Source organism: Lepidochelys olivacea (genome assembly GCF_965140295.1).
Source record: "Lepidochelys olivacea isolate rLepOli2 genome assembly, chromosome: 8".
NCBI lineage: Eukaryota > Metazoa > Chordata > Testudines > Cheloniidae > Lepidochelys > Lepidochelys olivacea.
Genome location: NC_140418.1, coordinates 76,562,395 through 76,585,352, shown reverse-complemented (window position 1 = coordinate 76,585,352; position 22,958 = coordinate 76,562,395). Strand labels below are relative to the sequence as shown.

The window sequence follows — 22,958 nt, the reverse complement described above, 5'->3', positions numbered from 1 at the left end:
TTTACAAAGGTACACTCACCAGAGGTCCCTTCTCCACCTGGCGGGTCTGGGAGCCCGCCTTGGGTGGGTTCGGGGGGTACTGGCTCCAGATCCAGGCTGAGAAACAGTTCCTGGCTCTCAGGGAAAACGGTTTCTCCGCTTACTTGCTGTGCGCTATCTTCAACCTCCTCCTCCTCATCTTCCTCATCCCCAAAATGCACAATCCATTGATGGAGTCAAAGCACAGGGGTGGGGTAGTGGTGGCTACACCCCTTAGAATGGCATGCAGCTCATCATAGAAGTGGCAACGTCTGGGGCTCTGACCCCGAGCGGCCATTTGCCTCTCTCTTTTTTTGGTAGGCTTTCCTGAGCTCCTTAAGTTTCACGCAGCACTGCTGTGGGTCCCTGTTATAGCCTCTGTCCTTCATGCCCTTGGAGATTTTTTTTCAAATGTTTGGGCATTTCATCTTTTGGAACGGAGTTCTGATAGCACATATGCATCTCCCCATACAGCGATCAGATCCCGTACCTCCTGTTTGGTCCATGCTGGAGCTCTTTTGCAATTCTGGGACTCCATCATGGTCACCTCTGCTGATGAGATCTGCACTCACCTGCAGCTTGCCACACTGGCCAAACAGGAAATGAGATTCAAAAGTTTGCGGGCCTTTTCCTGTCTACTTGGCCAGTGCATCTGAGTTGAGAGCATGGCCAGAGCGGTCACAATGGAGCACTCTGGGTTAGCTCCCAGAGGCCAATACCGTCAAATTGCAACCACACTACCCCAAATTTGGCCTGGCAAGGTCAATTTCAGCGCTACTCCCCTCATCGGGGGAGGAATACAGAAATCGATTTTAAGAGCCCTTTAAGTCGAAGTAAATGGCTTCATTGTGTGGACGGGTGCAGGGTTAAATCGATCTAATGCTGCTAATTCGACCTAAACTCATAGTGTAGGCCAGGGCTAAGATAAAATTCTATCATCTTGACTATTTAGATTGGCCAAGTCAATGAGTATTTTGTTGGAAGGTTTAGGTAAGGAGAGGAGGTTATTCATCAAAATACAAAGATTTCCTGTAGATAGCTTTCTTGTATATTCCAGTTATGTATGTAGCATTAAGCTGTCATGTTGTAATAGCAATAATTGAAATGACTAGTTTTACATCAAAACTGAACTTAACGACACACGCTTAAAGTAAGTGTCTGCCCTCTAAACTCTGTGCTAGGGATTGAAAATCACTGAAAAACATCTTCGGGAACCAGGACTTTCTAGTTCAGTCCTGGACTATGGTGTCAAAAAAGCAGTGCTTCGACTGGGAGACTGGAGGCCTGTTTACCATTCAGTGTCTGATGAACCACAAGGGCAAGAAGTAGATGGTTTATTTAACCACAAGAAATCTGGTTCTTGGCTTTCCAATGAAATGGTATGTGTTCTCCAATGTTCTAAGATGCCAACCTACAGAATAGGCTGCCCTGGATCTTTGCACAGAACACCCATTGACTTCAACAGGAAGCCTACTATAGCCAAAGTGTTGTTTATGCCCCTGGTTTTCTAACTCCAGGCCTCAGATCCAAATTTATACTATAGTTTGTCCCCCAATGCAGAGTGAGTCTGATATTCCTATTTTAGATTAACATCAAACCTAATCCCTATCCCCAAAATGAAGATGAAAAATGGTTGTGAAAGAAATTGCTTTCCAGCTTATGAAAGGGTATTTACAAACTATAGAACAAAAACATGTTAAAACTGTACAAGTACTTAAAGCTGGCCTTTTTAGTAAAATAATCATAAAAACAGTGGGTTGTATTTGGCAAACTTACTGTCCTGACTTCAATTTAAGTCTCAAATCCTCCAAATCTGCAATAGATGGAATGTAAAAAATTAGCATTGAAGTATGAGTTCAACTTTTATGGTTTTAGTTCAGTGAAACTGAAAGAGGAGAGTGAAGACTTGTTGTGGAATATATCAACTTCACTTGCGGCTTGTCAGAATGTGACTTATGAACTGTGTGGGTTTTTTATTTTGTTTTTGTTTTTAACTCAGGGCGCCTTTCAGGTGTATATTTTAGAGGTGGGGAAAGGAGAGCTGGTTTTCAGTTCCTAGACGCAACAATACTAGGTAGAAACTGTCTGCCTCTCTTTTTATGACATTCTGAATTTTAGATTGTAAAATAACATCATTTTCCATGTTTCATAACTGCTAATCTCTGTTGAAACAGCAGCTCTTCTTTCAGATTAGCAGCCGTGTTAGTGTGTATTCGCAAAAAGAAAAGGAGTACTTGTGGCACCTTAGAGACCAACAAATTTATTTGAGCATAAGATTCCGTGAGCTACAGCTCACTTCATCGGATGCATTCAGTGGAAAATACAGTGGGGAGATTTATGTACATAGAGAACATGAAACAATGGGTGTTACCATACACACTGTAACCAGAGTCGTCACTTAAGGTGAGCTATTACCAGCACGAGAGCCGGGGGAGGAGGACCTTTTGTAGTGATAATCAAGGTGGGCCATTTCCAGCAGTTGACAAGAACGTCTGAGGAACAGTGGGGGATGGGATAAACATGGGGAAATAGTTTTACTTTGTGTAATGACCCATCCACTCCCAGTCTCTATTCAAGCCTAAGTTAATTGTATCCAGTTTGCAAATTAATTCCAATTCAGCAGTCTCTCCTTGGAGTCTGTTTTTGAAGTTTTGTTGTTGAAGTATTGCCACTTTTAGCAGTTCTTCTGTGGGTTTCAGTAACTTGAAAGAAAAGAGAGCTGTTCAGAGAGCTGAATGCTGTTCTTGTGTAAAGCTCTTGTTACATCACACTGGCTGCAGCCTACAGTAAGAGGATTACAGCAACTATCAAGTTTACTGAAATTTTTGAAATAATTTTGTGCATAGGACAAAGTCTATAATTATTTAAAAAAAAAAACAACAACTTGAACTCTTGTGCTCTGTCTCTATTTTACTCATTTCTCCCCCAGCTCCCTGGATGACTCTTAACTTGCTGATGGTGGCCAGTTTTCCGTGTTATACAAATGTTCTCGTGGCATCCTTTCTACACTGTGAAATTAAGCCCTTGGTGGCAGTGGTTTTAGGAATAGGTTCCCCTAATCTGAAAATGGCTTCTGCTAGTATAGACTGAATGAAACCATTTTCAGCATAGTTAGCCTGTGTCTACAAAAGGAAGGTTTTGAGAAAAATGCTGCTATTGTACTACCCCCAGTAGCAGTAGTACAATGGTGGGAATGGTAGAATAGACTGGCAGCTAGTTCTCTGCCTTCTGCATCGGCTGACCATGCTCAGTGTAGGTCTAGCTGACAATGGGCAAAGCACCAGTAGCTGTTGGTGGCCCGTCTTTGCTAGCTGTCTCACCACTGCTACCGTTCATGGTGGAGAAATTTTATAAAAATTCTAGTGTAGACCAGACCTTGCAGAAAGTATCTGAGACCATCAGAAGCCTCATTTCAAAGCCCCTTTGAAAGATCTGTACAGGAAAAAACATTATTAATATTCTTTTCCTTTCCCGTGCTGGGTGGGATGGCCATTGTGCCACCTGTGACCTCAGCCGTGAGGGATGGGGAGGATCATTATATGTTTATCTATCTATATAAATTACAAATGACTAACATACAGTGCCTGGTTCTGGTCCCATTGAAGTCAGTAGGAGTTTCGTCATTGACTTCAGTTGGAGCAATAGTGGGCCTTTCCAGCCTGGGGATATATTCTCTTTACTGTGGAGGCTGTTTGCTTTGGGATTCCCCCAAAGCATTCATGGGTGCAGGAATCCTTGGTAAAATGGCTCCAGGAAGCCACGTTGAGTGGATGGTGTCAGTGAAGGCCAGCATCAGTCTGGAGGTACTGGGTCGCTAAGCAGATGACTAGATCCACCAGGTTTGTGGGTGGCCCCCACACCTTGTTTTGACAGAAAGAGGGAAGGAGAAAGGAACATGCTGTCCTCATCCCCTCGTACAGATCCTCATGGAAGACTGCCTCCCACAAAGCTGCTTCCTGAGAGTTTCCCCACAGGAGGTGATGATGTGGGCCCTGGCTTTCGTGTTCTGGCTACAGTGTAGGTAGTTGTAGCAGCATGATGCCTCTGACTCTTCCATTCTGGGCCCCTATTTTCAGGTGCCTATAACTTTCTGACTAAAATTTGGCTTTGGCTGAAATGTCACCTGCTCATTCTCAGCCTAAAGGTGAACTCTTTTTGTAAGAAGTTGGCCAAATGGAATGTGGCCAGTTTGAGTTCTGCACACTGATGTGAGCAAGAGGCAACTATTAATTACACTATTTGGCTTGCAGATATTCAGTGTCTTAAAATACAGTCCTGCTATAAACTCCGTCCAAGCTTACTTGACAAGTATGAAGAAATATGGATTAGAAATAACCAAGTGATCACATGCTGTGCATGTACACCTGTGACTGTACCCCCTAAGTAACAAACAGCAAACTGAGGTGTACTTGTGCATAGATCTGAACTGCCACACTGTTAAAATAATTAACCCAGCTGGTCCATCCTAGGCCTGTCTGCTTTGGATTCTCCTAGTATCCTGACTGGCCATTCTCACCATTAGCTACTCCTACTATGTTAAACTGACTATGTGATACAGATTTCCCTTCCTCTCCTCTCCCCCACCCTCCCCGCCGCTTGTGTGGGTCTATGTGATGCATGTGACACATGCACTACACAATTACAGTAGAAATTACAAATTTTAGTCATGAATAAAACAGTTAAACCACATCCTGGTTGCAAGGGAAGTTTATTCTTTGCACAGATAAGTTCAACCCTCCAGACTGCATAATAATAAAAGGAAACAGCCTATTTGATGGGCAGTAAACTATGCTACAACAAGGACTGGGTGGGAATCCAAATCAGATTTACAGTTCCAGGTAGCAATGGATAAAATTTAATTGGAAAAATAAGTCTTGCAACTAGTTTGCTATCTAAACTGATTTCCAGATTGTCTTTTTTTTAATTTTCATTAACTGAGAAATATCCATTTTCCAGACTATTTTAAATAGTTTGAATATCTTGCTATAAAATAAATAAAAATATTGAAAGCAGCTCTTTTAGTGTAGTATTTTTATATAATAGTTGAAACATTAACATTGCTAAGACATGAGTGGTGATACCTAAGGAAAAGGATCGGATAGCAAAGGAATGAAATTTATTGATTTTTTTTTTAGCTTATTTGAATGAATTGGAAATGAGAGGTTTTGTCATATTGTTATAAGAGAGTGCAGAGTGTTTTGCAAAATGTTTTCTATTTTTTATTATTTAAAATATTTTTAATTAACACTAATATAGTGCATATTCAAAGTACACAGTCCAATCACTTTTACAGAAACTGATTTTCACAAGGTATATTCTATTTGCTAGTCACGTTTTTAAAATATATCAACGACAGCTCTTAACAGTCCAGATAGTTATATCATACAGTGCAAACCTTTCACTCTTGTAATATTAAGTGGTGGCTCTCTCTAAGTATAATTTGACAGTAAGTAAAGAGAGAGATTTTGTTGTTGTTTTTATTATTCTAGAGACACCGTACACCCTTGAAAGGATCCTGCCTGGCTTGCTTCCATTTTATGGGGTGGTGGACAATAGCGTACAATTCAACAAAATACAAAGAGCAGTGGAAAACTTTTTCAGATTCTACATATCTTGTGATGTTATGCTGTTCAACAGAAAAAAAATTATACCAGTCTGTCAACAACAAATGATAGTAACGTATGTTTTGTTTTGTTTCAGGAATGTTTACCCTTGCAGAAGTTGCATCACTTAATGACATTCAGCCAACTTATCGCATCCTGAAACCATGGTGGGATGTATTTATGGATTATCTTGCTGTTGTTATGCTAATGGTTGCCATCTTTGCTGGAACCATGCAGCTGACCAAAGATCAGGTGGTCTGCTTGCCAGTATTGCAGTCTGCTGTAAATTCAAAAGCACAACCCAGCATATCAGGGAATGCTGATGTTACACCAGGATTTGAAACAACCACTGATCAAGATAAAGGAATGGCAATGAGAACAGTTTCCTTTGAAAGTGCACCTACCATAACACCAGACATACCACTAAGCAGAACGACCTATTCTCAGTTGCAATCTACTGTATCAAATCAGGAGCCGAAGAATGAGAAACAGGATTCTTCAGGCCGAAAAACCAATTTGGATTATCAGCAATATATATTTATTAACCAGATGTGCTATCATTTGGCTCTTCCTTGGTATTCAAAGTATTTTCCCTATCTTGCTCTCATACATACTATTATTTTAATGGTCAGTAGCAATTTTTGGTTTAAATATCCCAAAACATGCTCAAAAATTGAACATTTTGTGTCTATATTAGGAAAGTGTTTTGAATCCCCTTGGACTACAAAAGCATTATCTGAAACAGCATGTGAGGACTCTGAGGAGAACAAACAGAGACTAACGGGTGCCCAATCCCTGCCAAAGCACGTTTCCACTAGCAGTGATGAAGGAAGCCCAAGTGCTAGTACGCCCATGATAACCAAGACTGGCTTCAAGTTTTCAGCTGAAAAGCCAGTTATTGAGGTTCCCAGCATGACTATTTTAGATAAAAAAGATGGAGAACAAGCCAAAGCCCTGTTTGAAAAAGTTCGAAAATTCCGAGCCCATGTGGAGGACAGTGACTTGATTTATAAACTCTATGTTGTCCAGACAGTCATCAAGACAGTCAAGTTCATATTTATTCTTTGCTACACAGCTAACTTTGTAAACGAGATTAGTTTTGAGCACAACTGCAAGCCAAAAGTGGAGCATTTGACTGGCTATAAGGAATTTGAGTGTACACACAATATGGCTTACATGTTGAAAAAGCTGCTTATCAGCTACATTTCTCTCATTTGTGTGTATGGTTTTGTCTGTCTGTACACACTCTTCTGGTTGTTTAGAATACCCTTAAAAGAATATTCCTTTGAGAAGGTCAGAGAAGAGAGCAGCTTCAGTGATATTCCTGATGTCAAAAACGATTTTGCATTTCTTTTGCACATGGTAGATCAGTATGACCAGTTGTACTCCAAGAGATTTGGTGTCTTCTTGTCAGAGGTAAGTGAAAACAAGCTGCGTGAAATTAGTTTAAACCACGAGTGGACATTTGAAAAACTTCGGCAGCATGTCTCCCGCAATGCACAGGATAAGCAAGAGCTGCATCTCTTCATGCTATCAGGGGTCCCTGATGCAGTGTTTGATCTGACAGACCTGGATGTGCTGAAACTTGAGCTGATTCCTGAAGCAAAAATCCCAGCTAAAATCTCCCAGATGACCAACCTTCAAGAGCTTCATCTCTGTCACTGCCCTGCAAAGGTTGAGCAGACTGCTTTCAGCTTCCTCCGTGACAACTTGAGATGCCTTCACGTGAAATTCACAGATGTTGCAGAAATTCCTGCTTGGGTGTATTTGCTCAAAAATCTCCGTGAGTTATACTTGATAGGCAACTTGAATTCTGAAAACAATAAGATGATAGGGCTTGAATCTCTCAGAGAGTTAAGACACCTTAAAATTCTCCATGTGAAGAGCAATTTGACCAAAGTCCCCACCAATATCACAGATGTGGCACCGCATCTAACAAAACTAGTAATTCACAATGATGGCACCAAGCTTGTGGTACTGAATAGCCTTAAGAAAATGATGAATGTAGCTGAGTTAGAACTACAGAACTGTGAACTGGAGAGAATTCCACATGCCATTTTCAGTCTGTCTAATTTACAGGATCTGGATTTAAAATCAAATAGCATACGCACAATTGAAGAAGTCATCAGCTTCCAGCACTTAAAAAGACTTACTTGCTTAAAGTTGTGGCACAATAAAATAGTCAACATTCCTTCCTCCATTACCCATGTAAAGAACTTGGAGTCACTTTATCTCTCCAATAACAAACTCGAATCCTTGCCAGTCGCAGTGTTCAGTTTACAGAAACTCAGATGCTTAGATGTAAGCTACAACTCAATTGCAGCAATTCCAATGGAAATTGGATTGCTTCAAAATCTGCAGCATTTGCATATCACAGGAAACAAAGTGGATATTTTGCCAAAACAGTTGTTTAAATGTGTGAAATTAAGGACTTTGAGTCTGGGGCAAAACTGTATTACCTCGATCCCAGATAAAATTGGTCAGCTCGTGCAGCTAACTCACCTGGAACTGAAGGGAAACTGCTTAGATCGGCTACCAGCTATGCTAGGACAATGTCGGCTTCTCAGGAAAAGCGGGCTTGTTGTGGAAGATCACCTCTTTGACACTTTGCCTTCAGAAGTTAAAGAAGTATTGAATCAAGACACAAGCATCACCTTTGCTAATGGAATTTAAAAACAGGTGTAATCCTCAAGCAACTGACTTCCAAGCAGCAAATGCTAATGTACAAGTTATTACAAGATCATGAATTTTAGAAATACTGGAATCTTTATAAGAAAGAACTATTAGCAGGATGATAGGTGATGTAACTGAGTGTTCAGTGTTTGTAGCATTTTAAATGATCATTTCCAATTTTTTTGAAAGAAAAAACCCTTAATCTCAATTCTTTTTCTTTTAAATTGTTTGTAACTTGGATGCTGCCGCTTTTGAATGTTTACAAATTGCTTGCCTGCTTAAAGTAAATGATGGATTAAATTGATGACCTTTTTCTTACTATATAAGTTATTCTTTAATGTCTGGACTTTATTTCCCCCACCCCCCCCAATAATGCACAAAAGTAAGTGGTTTCTACTACAGTATTATCCTAAAAGCACTTGCAATGCACATTGGTGTGTAATGTAGTGTTAATTCTCATACATTTTTAAGGAAACTAATCTTTGTAGCTGCTGCCTCACTAACTGAGGACGTATGTCTGCATTTGATGTTGTGAACTGCTGCAAAACTTCCAATTGTTTTACAAAGGGGTATGTGATTTGCTTGTGGGACCAAAGCTCTCCACATCCCTCACCAACAAGGCCTGATTTTTTGGATGGGATTCCCATCATAATCCACCAGTACTAGAGCCCTCGTCCTTTGCACACAGTGCAATTTCTGCTAAGCAGTGAAGGCCTTTCCACATTTCAGAACTGATTTGTGTTGCCCCACTGTGCTCCCAGATACTGCTAACTGGAGTGGTGATAGATGGTCAAATGTAGATCTCTACAACTAAACTGTTGGATTGGCCCTAGGACAGGTACTGAACTTCATCATTTTGAATTGTTTTGCAAGGTGATGGTGGAAGGTCTTTAGATAAAGATACAGTGGTTTTACTACTGCTGCTTTACTCCTCTGCAGAGCCTTCCATCCAGAAATCTCACCATGCTCTAGAAGTACTAATGAATGTTTTGTCTTACAACACCTGCGCAAAGGAGGTGGGAATCAGCCCTATTTCTCAATTGTGGAATGTGAGACACAAAAAGGCTATGACTTGCCCAGGTGCACACAGGAGGCCTGACAGTCTGTGCTTTTAGCCGCAAGATAATCCTTCCTCCAAACAAATCCAATTTTGGGGTCATTTAAGCATTGAAAATGTTAGCACAGGAATCTATAAACACTTGCCAGATGAGGCATGAAATAAATTGAGAAAAAGCAGCCAGCAGAGTGTATTGTTTTTCAATTGACTTAGCATTGCCTGAATCACTACAGAAGTAAATGCAGAAGTGTAAACTGTTAATCTGCAAAATCACCTGCTGCAAAGCTTGTCCACTTAAGTGCCATCTACATGGAAATAATTACTGTGCTGGGAGATCTGATTACAAGTTAGACTCCTGTAATGGCTAAAACAGTTCTCTACTGAAGAGTGGTTGGGTACTGAACTGTGCTACAGCCTTACTAAAATCCAAGGGCCTGATTCTCCTCATGCACCAGTGCTGCTGTGGTGGAACTCCACTGACTTCTGTAGAGCTACTCCCGATTCATGTCACTGTAAATAAGGGCATGTCTGCATTTGAAACTTGCTTCCGGTTTTGTGTATCTGTGTTAAGTGATCTGCAACAAGTGTTGCATGAGCGGTTCAGACGCATGACATTATTACCTCGTGATTAAGGTAGGTTTTGCCTTATATCAGTTCTACCATAGAGCACAGCAGTGTTTTGAAACAAGCATTCAGCATTCTGGTCAGGCATCCCATGGTGCATTGCTCTGCTTCTGTGCTCAGTGCTTTCTGGGAGTGTTTGCATTATGGGACTGTGACATTTTGAGGATCGCTCAGGCCAGTAAGGTGCTCTGTCAGTGCCCATCTTGGAACTTCGGGTGCCATAATGCTGTGCTGCTATGGCTCAGAACCCTGGCACCAGTAGCCCACCCCCAAGCATAAAGGTCTCAACCTGGCCTGTACCAGCCTCGTTGTCACTTGCAGGCTGGTGTCACCTGATGGCCCTTGTCACCTGATGGCCCTTCCAAACCTAAGAGTTCCCAAATCCGTCCACCCTGAGTTCTTGTCTACCAGACACTCAGACTTCCCCCTCTGGTTCATCACTCCAAAGGTATGAAACCTGACCCCCAACACCAGCTTATTTGGGCACACACACTCCACACAGTTTGTACACCAGAGACTGCCTTGGGGTAAAAATAAAGAAGTTTATTTAATAGAAAAATCACTGATTCAAAGATGAAATAATAAGGGAAAGCAAACACCAGTTACAGAGAAAATAAACATAAAGACACAACTTCAAGCTTTGCACTTCTATATTATATAAATTTCCTTTTCTAACACAAGTTACCTACTGCCATTGAACAATTTCCCAGCATGACCACCTCCATACAGGGGATCCAGCATTGACAGGCAGCCACTATCTCCTCCCAACCTTCAAGACTGTTCCTCCAGTTCTGGATCAAGAGCTCAGTTTCAAGCCTCCTTTTCAAAAAGACTTTTTTCCTTTTTTTTCCTCCTGGCATGGTGACCATGGTTATGTGGGTGGGGAAATTCTAGCCGGGGTGTCTGTGTTCTCCCATTAACTTTGCGGCCCATCATTTGTCTTTTTCTGGGTTGAACAATGCTAAGTGTTTGGGGCTAGTCTCATTGGGTCAGGAAGCAGCCCTTTCTTGCTTGGCTGACCATTCCCCTGCTGTGAGATGGAGGTAAAGCTTTAAGAACCCAGTTCTCTATATACATAAATTCATAACCACTATGTCTATACATATCTTGTGATGACCATCAACCTCAGAACATTACAAGCTTCCATAAAAGACCTTACTCAACATATTTTTATACATAATAACATTATATACAACCAGTTGATTCAGTTATTTATTCTTTGGAGTCATATCCCTGGGGGTATCTGTACCCTGATCGTCATGGGGATACCTACGGAAAGGCACTAGAATTCTGAGGCTTGGGTCAAACTATGTATTTGCCATGATTCCTCTCCTTTCACCCCATCATACATTGGGCTTTGCAAGCCAATGCCTTCTTTAAAGCTCTGTGAGGCAGCATGAAGCACTGGTGAGCTCTGCAATCATGGTGATGACTATAAACAGGCCACTACAGGTCTGTGTACAGTTGTGCAATGACCTCACAACCAGGCAGTAAGGCACCAAGGGATGAGGCTCACATTGAGCAGACACTTCTCCTAGACCTTTACATGGAATGCTTCATTCAGTGGACTGCTGCTTTTTCTGGGCTTGACCAACAGGCATGGACCGATGGGACAGGATAGTGCTACAGGCTTGGGATGACCAGTAGTGGCAGCAGAACTTAAGGAGGAAAATGCCACTTTCCTAAAAACCTGCAGAGCTCACCCTGGAGCAGCAGACCTCCTACATGAGAGCTTCCCTCAGCATAGCAAAGCACGTGGCCATCAATCACCTTCTGGAAGTTCACCACTGCCAGTTGCAAGTAGTCCATATTCCCACTGCTCCAGCTTACAGTTAAAAACCCCCATAACTTGGTTCTGTAGAACTAGACCATTGCCTTGACCTTGAGGGCTAATTCTTTCAGCCAACTGAGCCTTGTCACTCAGCTTCCTCTGAAACACTCAAATTTTTTCTTTAGTGAGGAGGTGATTTCAATCCTGACCTTTACTTAGCATAGCAGCAGTTCTTAATTCAAAGAGAACCTTTTCAGAAGGGGAGGAAAAGGTAGTCTTCCTCATCATACATGAAGTGGTTAGTTTTCCCCATTATTTTCCCGTTTCTAATCTGACTATGTCCTGTTTAAAGCCTTGAAGCCATCCCTCTTCCAAAATAAGACTTCAAAAGACACGTACTTTTTTTTTTTTTTTTTTAGGAGAAAATATTACAAACCCTCTCCCTATCTGTTCTATTACGCAGTCAAATCCCCAGTTTCAGGAATTCCAACCCTAGAGAATGTTTTGGTGTTTCTAAAAATAAACAGGTGTGGAGAGTTCTTTACTAGGGTAGGGTAGACTTGAACATGGCCTCTTGCTGTACAATAGTAAATGAGGCTGTGTAGTCCTCTAAGGATTAGGTGGGGGGAAAACTAGTGTATACAGGAATACTTTTTGATGATAACTTTCCCATTGCCATATACAAATTTTTGTCACTGGGAGCCCCTTTCATTTGGCTAGAGGAATTATTTTCTTCCTCAAATCCTGTGCATTCCAGAGGGAGATTCTCTAGGATATGTTTGCCTTTTATAGAGTTTGGCAGTCAATTCACCAGGTCTTCTAAAATGAGCATCTTAATGCTATAAAATTAAGACAGTGCTCATCACCTAAAGGATTTACAAAATTCTTTAAAGATCTATAAATGTAACTTGTCTGGAATTTTTACTCTGTTTCCAACTTCTTTGCTGGACATGCAAACATCCCACTACAAATGTAACAGGTTGCCTAGAGAGAGGCCAGTTCAAGCAGAGGTCATGCTCTTTACAAACTAGTTGACTGTCTCCCTTGCAGTAAAGCCAGAGGTTCAGGATGTATACTTCCAAGCCACTACTCCACCTAAGTTTCCCCCTGCCCAAATTGCTCTGCCACTCCCTTGGAGGGGTGGGCTCTTCAGGGGGAAAAGGGACAATATCCAGAGCTAGTGTAGGTCTGTCATCACCATACAGCTAGGGTAGCTTAGAATTCCTCCTTACCTGTAAGGGGTTAAGAAGCTCAAATAACCTGGTTGGCACCTGACCAAAAGGACCAATGGGGAAAGAAGATACTTTCCAATCTTGGGGGTGGAGAAGGCTTTGTTTTGTGTGTTCTCTTGGGAAGCAGAGAAGCATCAGGTCAGAAAACTCCTTCTATAAACCATCCTAAAAGTCTCTCATATTACAAAAATTGTACGTAAAAGCCAGGCAAGGCGTGTTCGATTATCTTTTGTTCTGCTTGTGAATTTTTACTTTGCTGGAGGGAGGTTTATTCCTGTTTTTTGTAACTTTGAAACTAAGCCTAGAGGAAGTTCTGTTGTGTTTTTGAATCTTTTGTTACCCTGTAAAGTTATTTTCCATCCTGATTTTACAAAGGTGATTTTTATCTTTTTTAAAAATAAAATCCTTCTTTTAAGAACCTGACTGATTTCTCTATTATCCTGAGACCCAGGGGTTTGGGTCTGTGATCACTTTGTAAACAATTGGTTAGGATATTATTCTCAAGCCTCCTCAGAAAGGGGGGTGTAAGGGCTTGGGGTGATATTTTGGGGGAATAGGAACTCCAAGTGGTCCTGATTCTTTGTTAAATCACTTGGTGGTGGCAGCGTACCGTCCAAGGGCAAATAATTTGTGCCTTGGGGGAGTTTTAACCTAAGCTGATAGAAATAAGCTTAGGAGGTCTTTCATGGGGGGTCCCCACATCTGTACCCTAGAGTTCAGAGCAGAGCGGGAACCCTGACAAGGTCTTTGCAAGGGGACTCAGGAGAAGGCCAGATAGACATTTGCTGTTGGGGAAGGAAGGAAATAAGAGGAAGTGGGGAACTGTAATGTACCCCTGCCAGCAGCCAGCACCATGAAAAATCAGGAAACATCTTGATGATCAAGTTATCATCACAGGGTAATCAGCACAAAGCAGGTCATATTCTACGTAAGGTGGCACCACTTATTTCACTAATGTTTCAACCTGCCCTTGGGTATGGTGCCCCCTGGTGATCCAGTACTCCCCATGTCTGAAGGTTCTGGCCCTGGTCTAGAAAGGATATCCAGTATTTTGTTAAATGTATATGACTTTGTGTCAGACAAGGAAATCAGATCATATTCCACTTCTTGAATTATCTTCATCATCAGTCATGTGTATCTTTGTTTGAAGAGGGAAATATTACCCATTGTGTTCACTAAGTCACTATAATATGTTCATGTTAAAACAATTTTATTTTCCAAGTGGAATACCCTGCCAGAAATACATCACAAGATTTAATCTAATTAACCTTTTCCTCTTTTCATTTATTAATGTCAAAAATTGAGCATTTCAAAATTTAAAATCGTAGTAATCATGAAAATGGTGTTTGGCTGCTGTATTAATTACAACCAGCTGGTTTTCCAGTCTCATGTGATCTGCTCCTGTGTTGAGAGGGGAGGCTCTGATCCATGCAACAATGTCGAGTGGTTTTTTTGTTCAGTTGGTCACAAAAATCTCAGGGAACCTTAAGAGCCCTAGCCTGGGCTACACCTAGCAATGGTCAGTCACTGTCTGGATAGGTTTCAGTAGGGCCTCCATCACTGGTAGCTGAGCACCTGCCAAAATTATATAGCATACGTATACAGAGAGCAACTGGGCTTTGTTTACTTGGTGTTGGGGTTTTGGGGGGTTTTATGTGTGTGTTTGTTAGTTTTCTCATTTTCGGGGTTTTATTTTTAATGTGGTATTACTGCCAGAATAGTGGGTCAAAGCAATGGCATTTGTATTTACTTCTGAAAATTCTGGGGTTAGTAGTCATCCGAATCTCTTGTAGGAGTGAGTTCCAGATTTCAATCCTCAATCACCAGGAAAATAGCACTCATGTGCCAGAGTTTAATATTTGAGGATAGCTATTCCATGGGTCTGGTGGAATGTAGCTGTTGCAGGAAGCCAGGATTGTGCAGAACGCAACAGTCCCTCAGGTCACTTGGGACAATCCCATGGAGGGTTTTGAAGAGGAGGACTGAAATCTTGAATTTGACCTGGTAATCCAGTGCAAAATGTAGAGCTATGGGGCATCAGCTATGTTGCTGAACTTATGGGTTGCTGTTCTGAACCAACTATATCAGGTTGCCTAAGTACAAAGAAATACAATAATTAACCTGGGGGTGGGGGGCATTCATATGTGGATCATTATGGGGAAGTCTAGAACCAGGTAAGAAGGATGGCTTAGTGGATAAAGCATTGGATTTAGCACTTAGGAGATCTGGGTTCATTTCCTAGTTTAGGCACAGACTTTGTCTGACCTTGAGAAAATCATGTATGTTTTCCTCTACCTGAGTTCCCCATCTATAAAATGGAGATAGTACTTCCCTAACACACCAGTCTGCCGTAAAGGTAAAATCTATTAATGAATGTGACATGTTCAGATACTATGGCAGTGAGGCCATATAAGTACCTGTATAAATAGAAATGCAAGAGTTTTCTTGCTAGCTGCAGATAGACAACAGAGTCCATTGACATAGTTGTATTTGCAGTGTAGGCGATGCCAAGTCCTATTCTTGTGCGCAAGTAAAGAAACTATTTGATTTAGATAATAAAGTAGCATAGTCATAGCTCATAATAGATTGCTGTCTTCCTAACATTTGGCTTGGGCCATCCCATTCCAAGCAATTAGAATCTTGGTGCAATAGAAGGACAGAAGATTTCCCAGTTGATACTGCATGAAAGCAGTTACACAGTTCTGTTTTGAGTACTTCAAGGGAGCGGCATGTTTACAGATCTTGCTCAAACTGGGTGCACAGATTACTACAGCCTACAGGCAGGTTTAAACTGCAAAACTGGCACTTGCCCAACAAAAAGTCAGTCTAGGTCCTTTTATTTAAATAGACGTTGTCTAATTAAAAATGTTGTGCAAACTTTTGTTACGAGTAATCCTTAAGATTACCAGAATTGAAAGATTAAGGGGGGCACGAACTCAAATTTTTCCTAGTTTGTTTTTTTTTAGTCCACAATGGTAGCCAATGTAAATGGCACAGTTAACATTCAGCTTAGGAAATTCTTTGCAACCCATTAGGTATTTTAATGCTACAGAACAGTGACCAGTTGATACTGGATAAATGTAGTTATACAGATCTCTCTTGAGTTCTTAAACTAAGGGAACAAAACATTTCTGAATTCTGCTGAAACTGAGTATGTACATTAATGTGACATATGAGCAGGCTGGAATTGCAAACTGGCATTTGCACAGCTAGTCAGCCTCCCTTTAACCATGTTGAGGGATCCCTATGGTTTAACGACATTCCCTGTAATGGCTGTATTTGTAGCATAGGTGGAGCTTTAGAACTAAACTCACAAATAGATTTGCAAAAAGACAATTTACAGCCATGTATATATTCCAGGGAAAAGGGTGGATATACAACACATCTAAAGGAATACCCCCTTGCCTTCTTGTTAATGAAATGCAACCAACTCTGGGATGTAATTTTGGCAATTGACCATGTGCAGTACACCATCACTACACAATTCTTTAGGACAGGAGTTGAAGAGCCAATATCTGTTTATAACCACAGGTGGAATCTTAGGCAGTGAGAATATAATTAAGCAAACTGGAATTCAGCCAGGCTGCATCCATTCCCCTTAGGGCTGAAGATCTTTAATAACTACAAGGGGTCAGGACCCCAGTTTTCTGTCTTATGTAAAGTGGATGTCTCCAACGTCACATTGCCCCTTGATACCTTGGGTAATGCTGAGTGATTGGTTTAGTAATGACTGATTGGGAAGAATGCCACCAGCTAAATCACCTCCACAATGTTCTGCAGCAGGTCTCATTCAAGCACAGATCAAGTCTGGTTCTGCTTAACTTGAAATCGATGCAACAAGTTGTACACACAAACAAAAAAGCTTTAGTTGAGATTTTTTTCTACCTGAATTTGTATTGCAAATAAATGTGCACAGGTGAGTCATCTGTCAACAACCAATTCTGTGTGTTTGTGTGTTATCTGCTCCTGCTAAACTATCTGTTCCATCTTATATTTAGCTGTGACATTCTAAGTTTCCCAGACTCGAAGAAGAGCTCTGTGTAAGCTCGAAAGCTTGTCTCTCTCACCAACAGAGGTTGGTTCAATAAAAGATATTACCTAACCTATCTTGTCTCTGCTCTTAAGGTCTTAAAAATTGTAGACGTTTCTACAAGCATCTCTTCCCGCCACTTTAATGCAATGTCTGTTCAGTGAACATCTGTATGGTGCAACTTGAAACGATAAGAACACCCAGGATCGCCCTTAGGGTAGTTTCCCCAGCAGATCTTAGAATGGGGAAGAGTTTTCCTGTGTTTTAGCTCTTATTTCAATCACTACTAGATCGCCCCTCGTAGTGGTTGACATATTTGTCTAATGCCCTGAGTGTACTGTATCTGAGAGCTGTCCTGAGAAGCTGCACCCATACATATAATGTAAAGATAATTTCATTTATACTTGTTGCCACTCTAGTATATTTGCAAAGAAGAAATCACCATAAGGCACAGAAAATATACAATAGGAAAGGGATTATACAGTTGCCACTTTACTGTTTCCTACCTAAAGGATGTTCGTGCTGTTGGCAAGTTTTGAAGTTTCATGAAGAACATAAAGTTGCATGTAAATTATAAAACCCCATTTCGAGAGGCCTGAGCCTGACCTCAATCCCAGGCATATTGGATTCTATGGAAACAACTTTCTACTTCAGACTTATCTTTCTTTCTCTCAGTTGGAGATCTGAAAGTATCTGTCTACCTAGGCATTTATATGGCTCCCTACCAGAATCCCATCTGAGCACCATATTCAGCAAAGATATCTGTGCTTTTAAATGGTCACCCCAATAGGTCCAGTTAAAATGATTGACACAATGAGATCGTACAAATAAGTGCATGTATCGTTACCACCCTTGCCACGTGCTTAGGCAACTTAAGTCAAGGGGAAATTTCCCACATTGGAGCCAAAAAGTCCAAGCTTGGGAAGCTCTGTTTCATAATGGTTGTTACCCTTTGATTGGCAGGCTACACACAAGGTGATGCACAACATTTTAATACCAGGATAAGTACATCCCTCTTAAAACCCAGCTTCCTGTGTTGAAACCATTGTGAAAAATGGCTGAAAGTCCTTGGGACTTGAGCCATGTGCCCCTGCAGAAGCCCATATCTTTGTCGACCTCATCCCCCAGTTAGCAGAATCCAAAATTTCTTTTATGATTACAGAGTGACTGAAAAGGGAATGACAAAAGGATGTTACCTGCTATTGGGGCTTTATTTTAAGTAGGATGTTTGCTCAGAAAATAGTGACTCTGCTACTAATATATCTTTTGCCTTCCTGACTCACTCCTGGCCAACTCTCCTCTCCAGCTGCCTGAAGCCTTCCCCCTCCTGATCTGTGAATCTCCAGGGCAGGAGAGAGGCGAGAGCAGCAGATTCATCACACTACTCTGCTGGCCAATTAATGTTCAGCTGATTTATCACAAACACATTCTTGACTTGTGCTGCAGCTCCACACAAACCCAAAGGCTGAACTGTCAAGTGCTCCCCCTGTTTCTGCTCAGCCGTCACTCTGGCAAACTTGCTTTAAGGTTGATTGGAGTTTTCCAGAGTAAGGCATGAGTAAAAGCCGGGGGGGGGGGGTCTGACTCCCCACTGCCTTTCACTTTGTGTAGTGACTTACACCTCTAAATGTTGACCTGGTGACCAGATAGCAAGTGTGAAAACAAAAGTCAGTGTGTGTAAACGCTTTTTTTCGGTACTTTCTCGGCACTTTTGCCAACAAAATACTTCCAGCCCTGCGAGCGGCATTAGCTTTGTCAGCAGGAGAGTGCTCCTGTCGACAAAGCTACATTCACACTGCCACTTGCGTCGGCAAAACTTTTGTCTTTCGCTGGGGGAGGGGGGCTTTTTTAAGTGCCTGTGAAAGACAAAAGTTTTGTCAACAACTTTGCAGTGTAGACCAGCCCTATGTGGAGACTGAGCCCTGGTCTGCACCACGGGGTTAGGTCGAGCTTAGCCGTGTTGGGTCGATTTTAAAATGAATGCGTCTACACAACCAACCCTGTTCCGTCTACCTAAAGGGCTCTTAAAATCAACTTCAATTCTCCTCCCCAGCAAGGGGAGTAGCGCTAAAATTGACCTTGCTGGGTCGAATTTGGGGTAGTGCAGACACAATTCAACGGTATTGGCTTCCAGGAGCTGTCCCAGAGTGCTCCAATGTGAGCGCTCTGGACAGCACTTTCAACTCCAATGCACTAGCCAGGTACACAGTAAAAGCCCTGGGAAATTTTGAATTTCATTTCCTCTTTGGTCAGCGTGGTGAACTCAGCAGCACAGGTGACCATGCAGTCCCCCCAGAATTGCAAACGAACTCCAGCATGGACTGAAAGGGAGACACTGGATCTGATTGCTGTAGGGGAGAAGAATCTGTGCGGGTCGAACTCTGATCAAAATGAAGAAATGCTAATATGTATGCCAAAATCACACAGGGCATGGTGGAGAGAGTCACACAGGGACACACAGCAGTGCCACATGAAAGTTAAGGAGCTCAGGCAAGCCTACCAAAAGACAAAGGAGGCAAACAATTGCTCTGGGTCAGAGCCCCATACATGCTGCTTCTGTGATCATCTGCATGCCATTCTAGGGGCGGACCCTATCACTACCCCACCACTGTCCGTGGACACCTGCAAGGGGGGAATCTCATGCAACAGGGAGGAGGATTTTGTGGATGAGGAAGAGGAGGAGGAGAATGCACAGCAGGCAAGGGGTGAATCCGCTCTCCCCAGCAGTCAGGACCTTTTCATCGCCCTGGAGCCAATACCCTCCCAAGGTGGGATCCCCGACCCTGAAGATGAAGAAGGCACCTCTGGTGAGTGCACATTTGTAACTACAGTACAGGGTTTAAAAGCCATAGTGTTTAATGTTTGATTTGCCCTGAAGACTTGGGATGCATTCACGGCCAGTACAGCTACTGGAAAAGTCTGTTAACGTGTCTGGGGATGGAGTGGGAATCCTCCAGAGACATCTCCATGAAGCTCTCCGGGAGGTACTCTGAAAGCCTTTGCAGAAGGTTTCTGGGGAGGGCTGCCTTATTTCGTCCTCCGCGGTAGGACACTTTACCACACCAAGCCAGTAGCAAGTAGTCTGGAATCACTGCAGCACAAAGCATGGCAGCGAATGGTCCTGGGTTTTGTTTGCATTCAAGCAACATTTGGTCTTCATCTTTCTGTGTTAGCCTCAGGAGAGTGATATCATTCATGGTCACCTGGTTGAAATAGGGGAATTTTTGTACAGGAATAGTAAAAGGACCCCGTTCATGCTGGGTTGTTTGTGCTTGGCTAAAAGGGATCATCCTGGAGAATAGCCACGCAGCGGGGGGAGGGGTGAAGGGATCATCCCAGAGAATAGCCATGCAGTGGGGTGGGGGGAGGTGTGTGCTGCACATCCACCCAAAAAACACAGCCCCTCCTTTTAAATGTGAAACCCAACTGGCATTGCGTGCTGTGGGAAAGGATGGCGCTGCAGTTTGAAACCATTCCCACACGTTATGAAAGAGGAAGAAGCCACCCCCACATACCAAAAGGCTTACCATGCCTGCCTGGAAACTGAATTCTGTTGCCCAGCCGTGTGTGATGTGTCACCATACTGGCAGGCGCTCAATATAAAAGGCAAAATGCGACCTTGTACCTAAAGCACATGTGCTGTCTGCTGTGAATTGCTTGATTCACTTGATTGAAAGAGTCTCCTTTTTGTTCTCAGAAATGTATCATCTTAAATTTTACTCTCCCTTTTTATCTCCCCCCAGGTGCAAATGTTTCTTTGCTCCCCCTATCATCTCCATCCCTGAGGTTATTGCAGATTAGAAGGCAAAAAAAACCACGCTCACGATGACATGTTTTCCGACCTCATGCAGTCCTCCCACACTGATAGCTTAATGCAAGGAGACATTTAGTGGCAGAGGCCAGGAAAGCATTAAGTGAGCGCGAAGAGCAGAGGAAGGAGGCGATGCTGAGGCTAATGGGGGAGCAAACGGACATGATGAAGCATCTGTTGTAGCTGCAGGAAAGCCAACAAGACCACAGACCCCCCGCTGAATCCATTGTATAACCGCCTGCCCTCCTCCCCAAGTTCCATATCCTCCTCACCCAGACGCCCAAGAACGCGGGGTGGGAGGCTCCGGGCATCTAGCCACTCTACTCCAGAGGATGGCCCAAGCAACAGAAGGCTGTCATTCAAACAGTTCTAATTTGTAATGTGGCTACAATAAGCAATGTGGCCTTATCCTTCCCTCCTCTCGCACCCCACCCCACCCGGACTACCTTGTCAGTTATCTCACTTTTTTTTTTAATTAATAAAGAAAGAATGCATGGTTTCAAAACAATAGTTACTTTATTTCCTTTGCCAGCTGTGATCGAAGGGGGGAGGGTGGTTGGATTACAGGGAATTAAAATCAACAAAGGGGGCAGGTTTGCATCAAGGAGAAACACACACAGCTGTCACACCGTAGCCTGGCCAGTCATGAAACTGGTTTTCAAAGTCCCTCTGATGCACAGCATGCTTACCTGTGCTCTTCTAATTGCCCTGGTGTCTGGCTGCTCAAAATCGGCCTCCAGGGGATTTGCCTCAACCTCCCACCCTGCCATAAATGTCTTCCCCCTTACTCTCACAGATATTATGGAGCACACAGCAAGCAGTAATAACGATGGGAATGTTGGTTGCGCTGAGGCCTAACCTAGTCAGCAGACAGCGCCAGTGAGCTTTTAAATGTCCAAAGGCACATTCTGCCACCATTCTGCACTTGCTCAGCCTATAGTTGAACTGTTCCTTACTACTGTCCAGGCTGCCTGTGTATGGCTTCATGAGTCATGGGAACAAGGGGTAGGCTGGGTCCCCAAGGATAACTATTGGCATTTCAACATCCCAGACCAGAAAATTACCGTTGGGGAAGTAAGTCCCTTCTTGCAACTGCTCAAACAGCCCTGAGTTCCTAAAGATGCGAGCGTCATGCACCTTTCCCGGCCATCCCACGTTGATGTCGGTGAACGTCCCTTGTGATCCACCAATGCTTGCAGCACCATTGAGAAGTACCCCTTGCGGATTATATTCTGGTTGGCAAGATGGTCCGGTGCCAAGATAGGGATATGTGTTCTGTCTATTGCCCCACTACAGTTAGGGAACCCCATTGCAGCAAAGCCATCCAGTATGACCTGCACATTTCCCAGAGTCACTACCCTTGATAGCAGAACATCAGTGATTGTACTGGCTACTTGGATCGCAGCAGTCCTCACAGTAGACTTGCCCACTCCAAATTGATCCCCGACTGACTGGTAGCAGTCAGGCGGTGCAAGTTTTCACAGGGCTATTGCCACTTGCTTCTCAACTGCCAGGGCAGCTCTCATCTTGGTATTCCAGTGCTCCAGGGCAGGGGAAAGCAACAAAGTCCAAGGAAAGTGGCCTTATGTATGTGAAAGTTTCGCAGCCACTGTGTATCATCCCATACTTGCAGCACTATGTGGTCCCACCAATCTGTGCTTGTTTGCTGGACCCAGAATCGGCATTCCACTGTATCAATCAGCCCTGCTGCCACCATGATGTCCCAATTGCCACAGCCCGTGCTTTCAGGAATGTCTGTGTCCATGACCTCATCACAATCGTCCTCGTGCTGGCGTCTCTTAGCCAGGTTCTGCACATACTGCAGTATAATGCGCAAAGTGTTTACAATGCTCACAACAGCAGTGGTGAGCTGAATGGGCTCCATGCTTGCTGTGCTATGGCATCTGCACGGGTAACCAAGGAAAAAAAGGTGAAAATGATTGCCTGCAGTTGCTTTCATGGAGGGAGGGAAGGGAGACTGATGACATGTACCCAAAACCACCTGCGACAATGTTTTTGCCCCATCAGGCACTGGGAGCTTAAACCAGAATTCCAATGGGCAGAAGAGACTGTGGGAACTGTGGGATAGTTACTCACAGTGCGCCGCTCCATAAGTCGATGCTAGCCACAGTATTGAGG

At 42.9% G+C, this 22,958-nt stretch overlaps 1 protein-coding gene across 5 annotated transcripts in view; it reads left to right on the top strand.

The window, feature by feature from the left end:
* Positions 1 to 13,337, top strand: part of LRRC8D (leucine rich repeat containing 8 VRAC subunit D) — a 90,023-nt gene extending 76,686 nt beyond the window's left edge. For 3 of the 5 annotated variants that reach the window (XM_084637461.1, XM_084637459.1, XM_084637460.1), the window contains one exon: positions 5,719 to 8,620. In XM_084637461.1, coding sequence (XP_084493587.1) covers positions 5,721 to 8,294 — 2,574 coding nt within the window. In that variant the 5' untranslated portion in view covers positions 5,719 to 5,720 and the 3' untranslated portion in view covers positions 8,295 to 8,620. Of the gene's footprint in view, positions 1 to 5,718 lie in introns of all 5 variants that reach the window. The other 2 variants (XM_084637463.1, XM_084637462.1) reach the window with 1 other exon arrangement.
* The last annotated feature ends 9,621 nt before the right edge of the window (positions 13,338 to 22,958 follow it).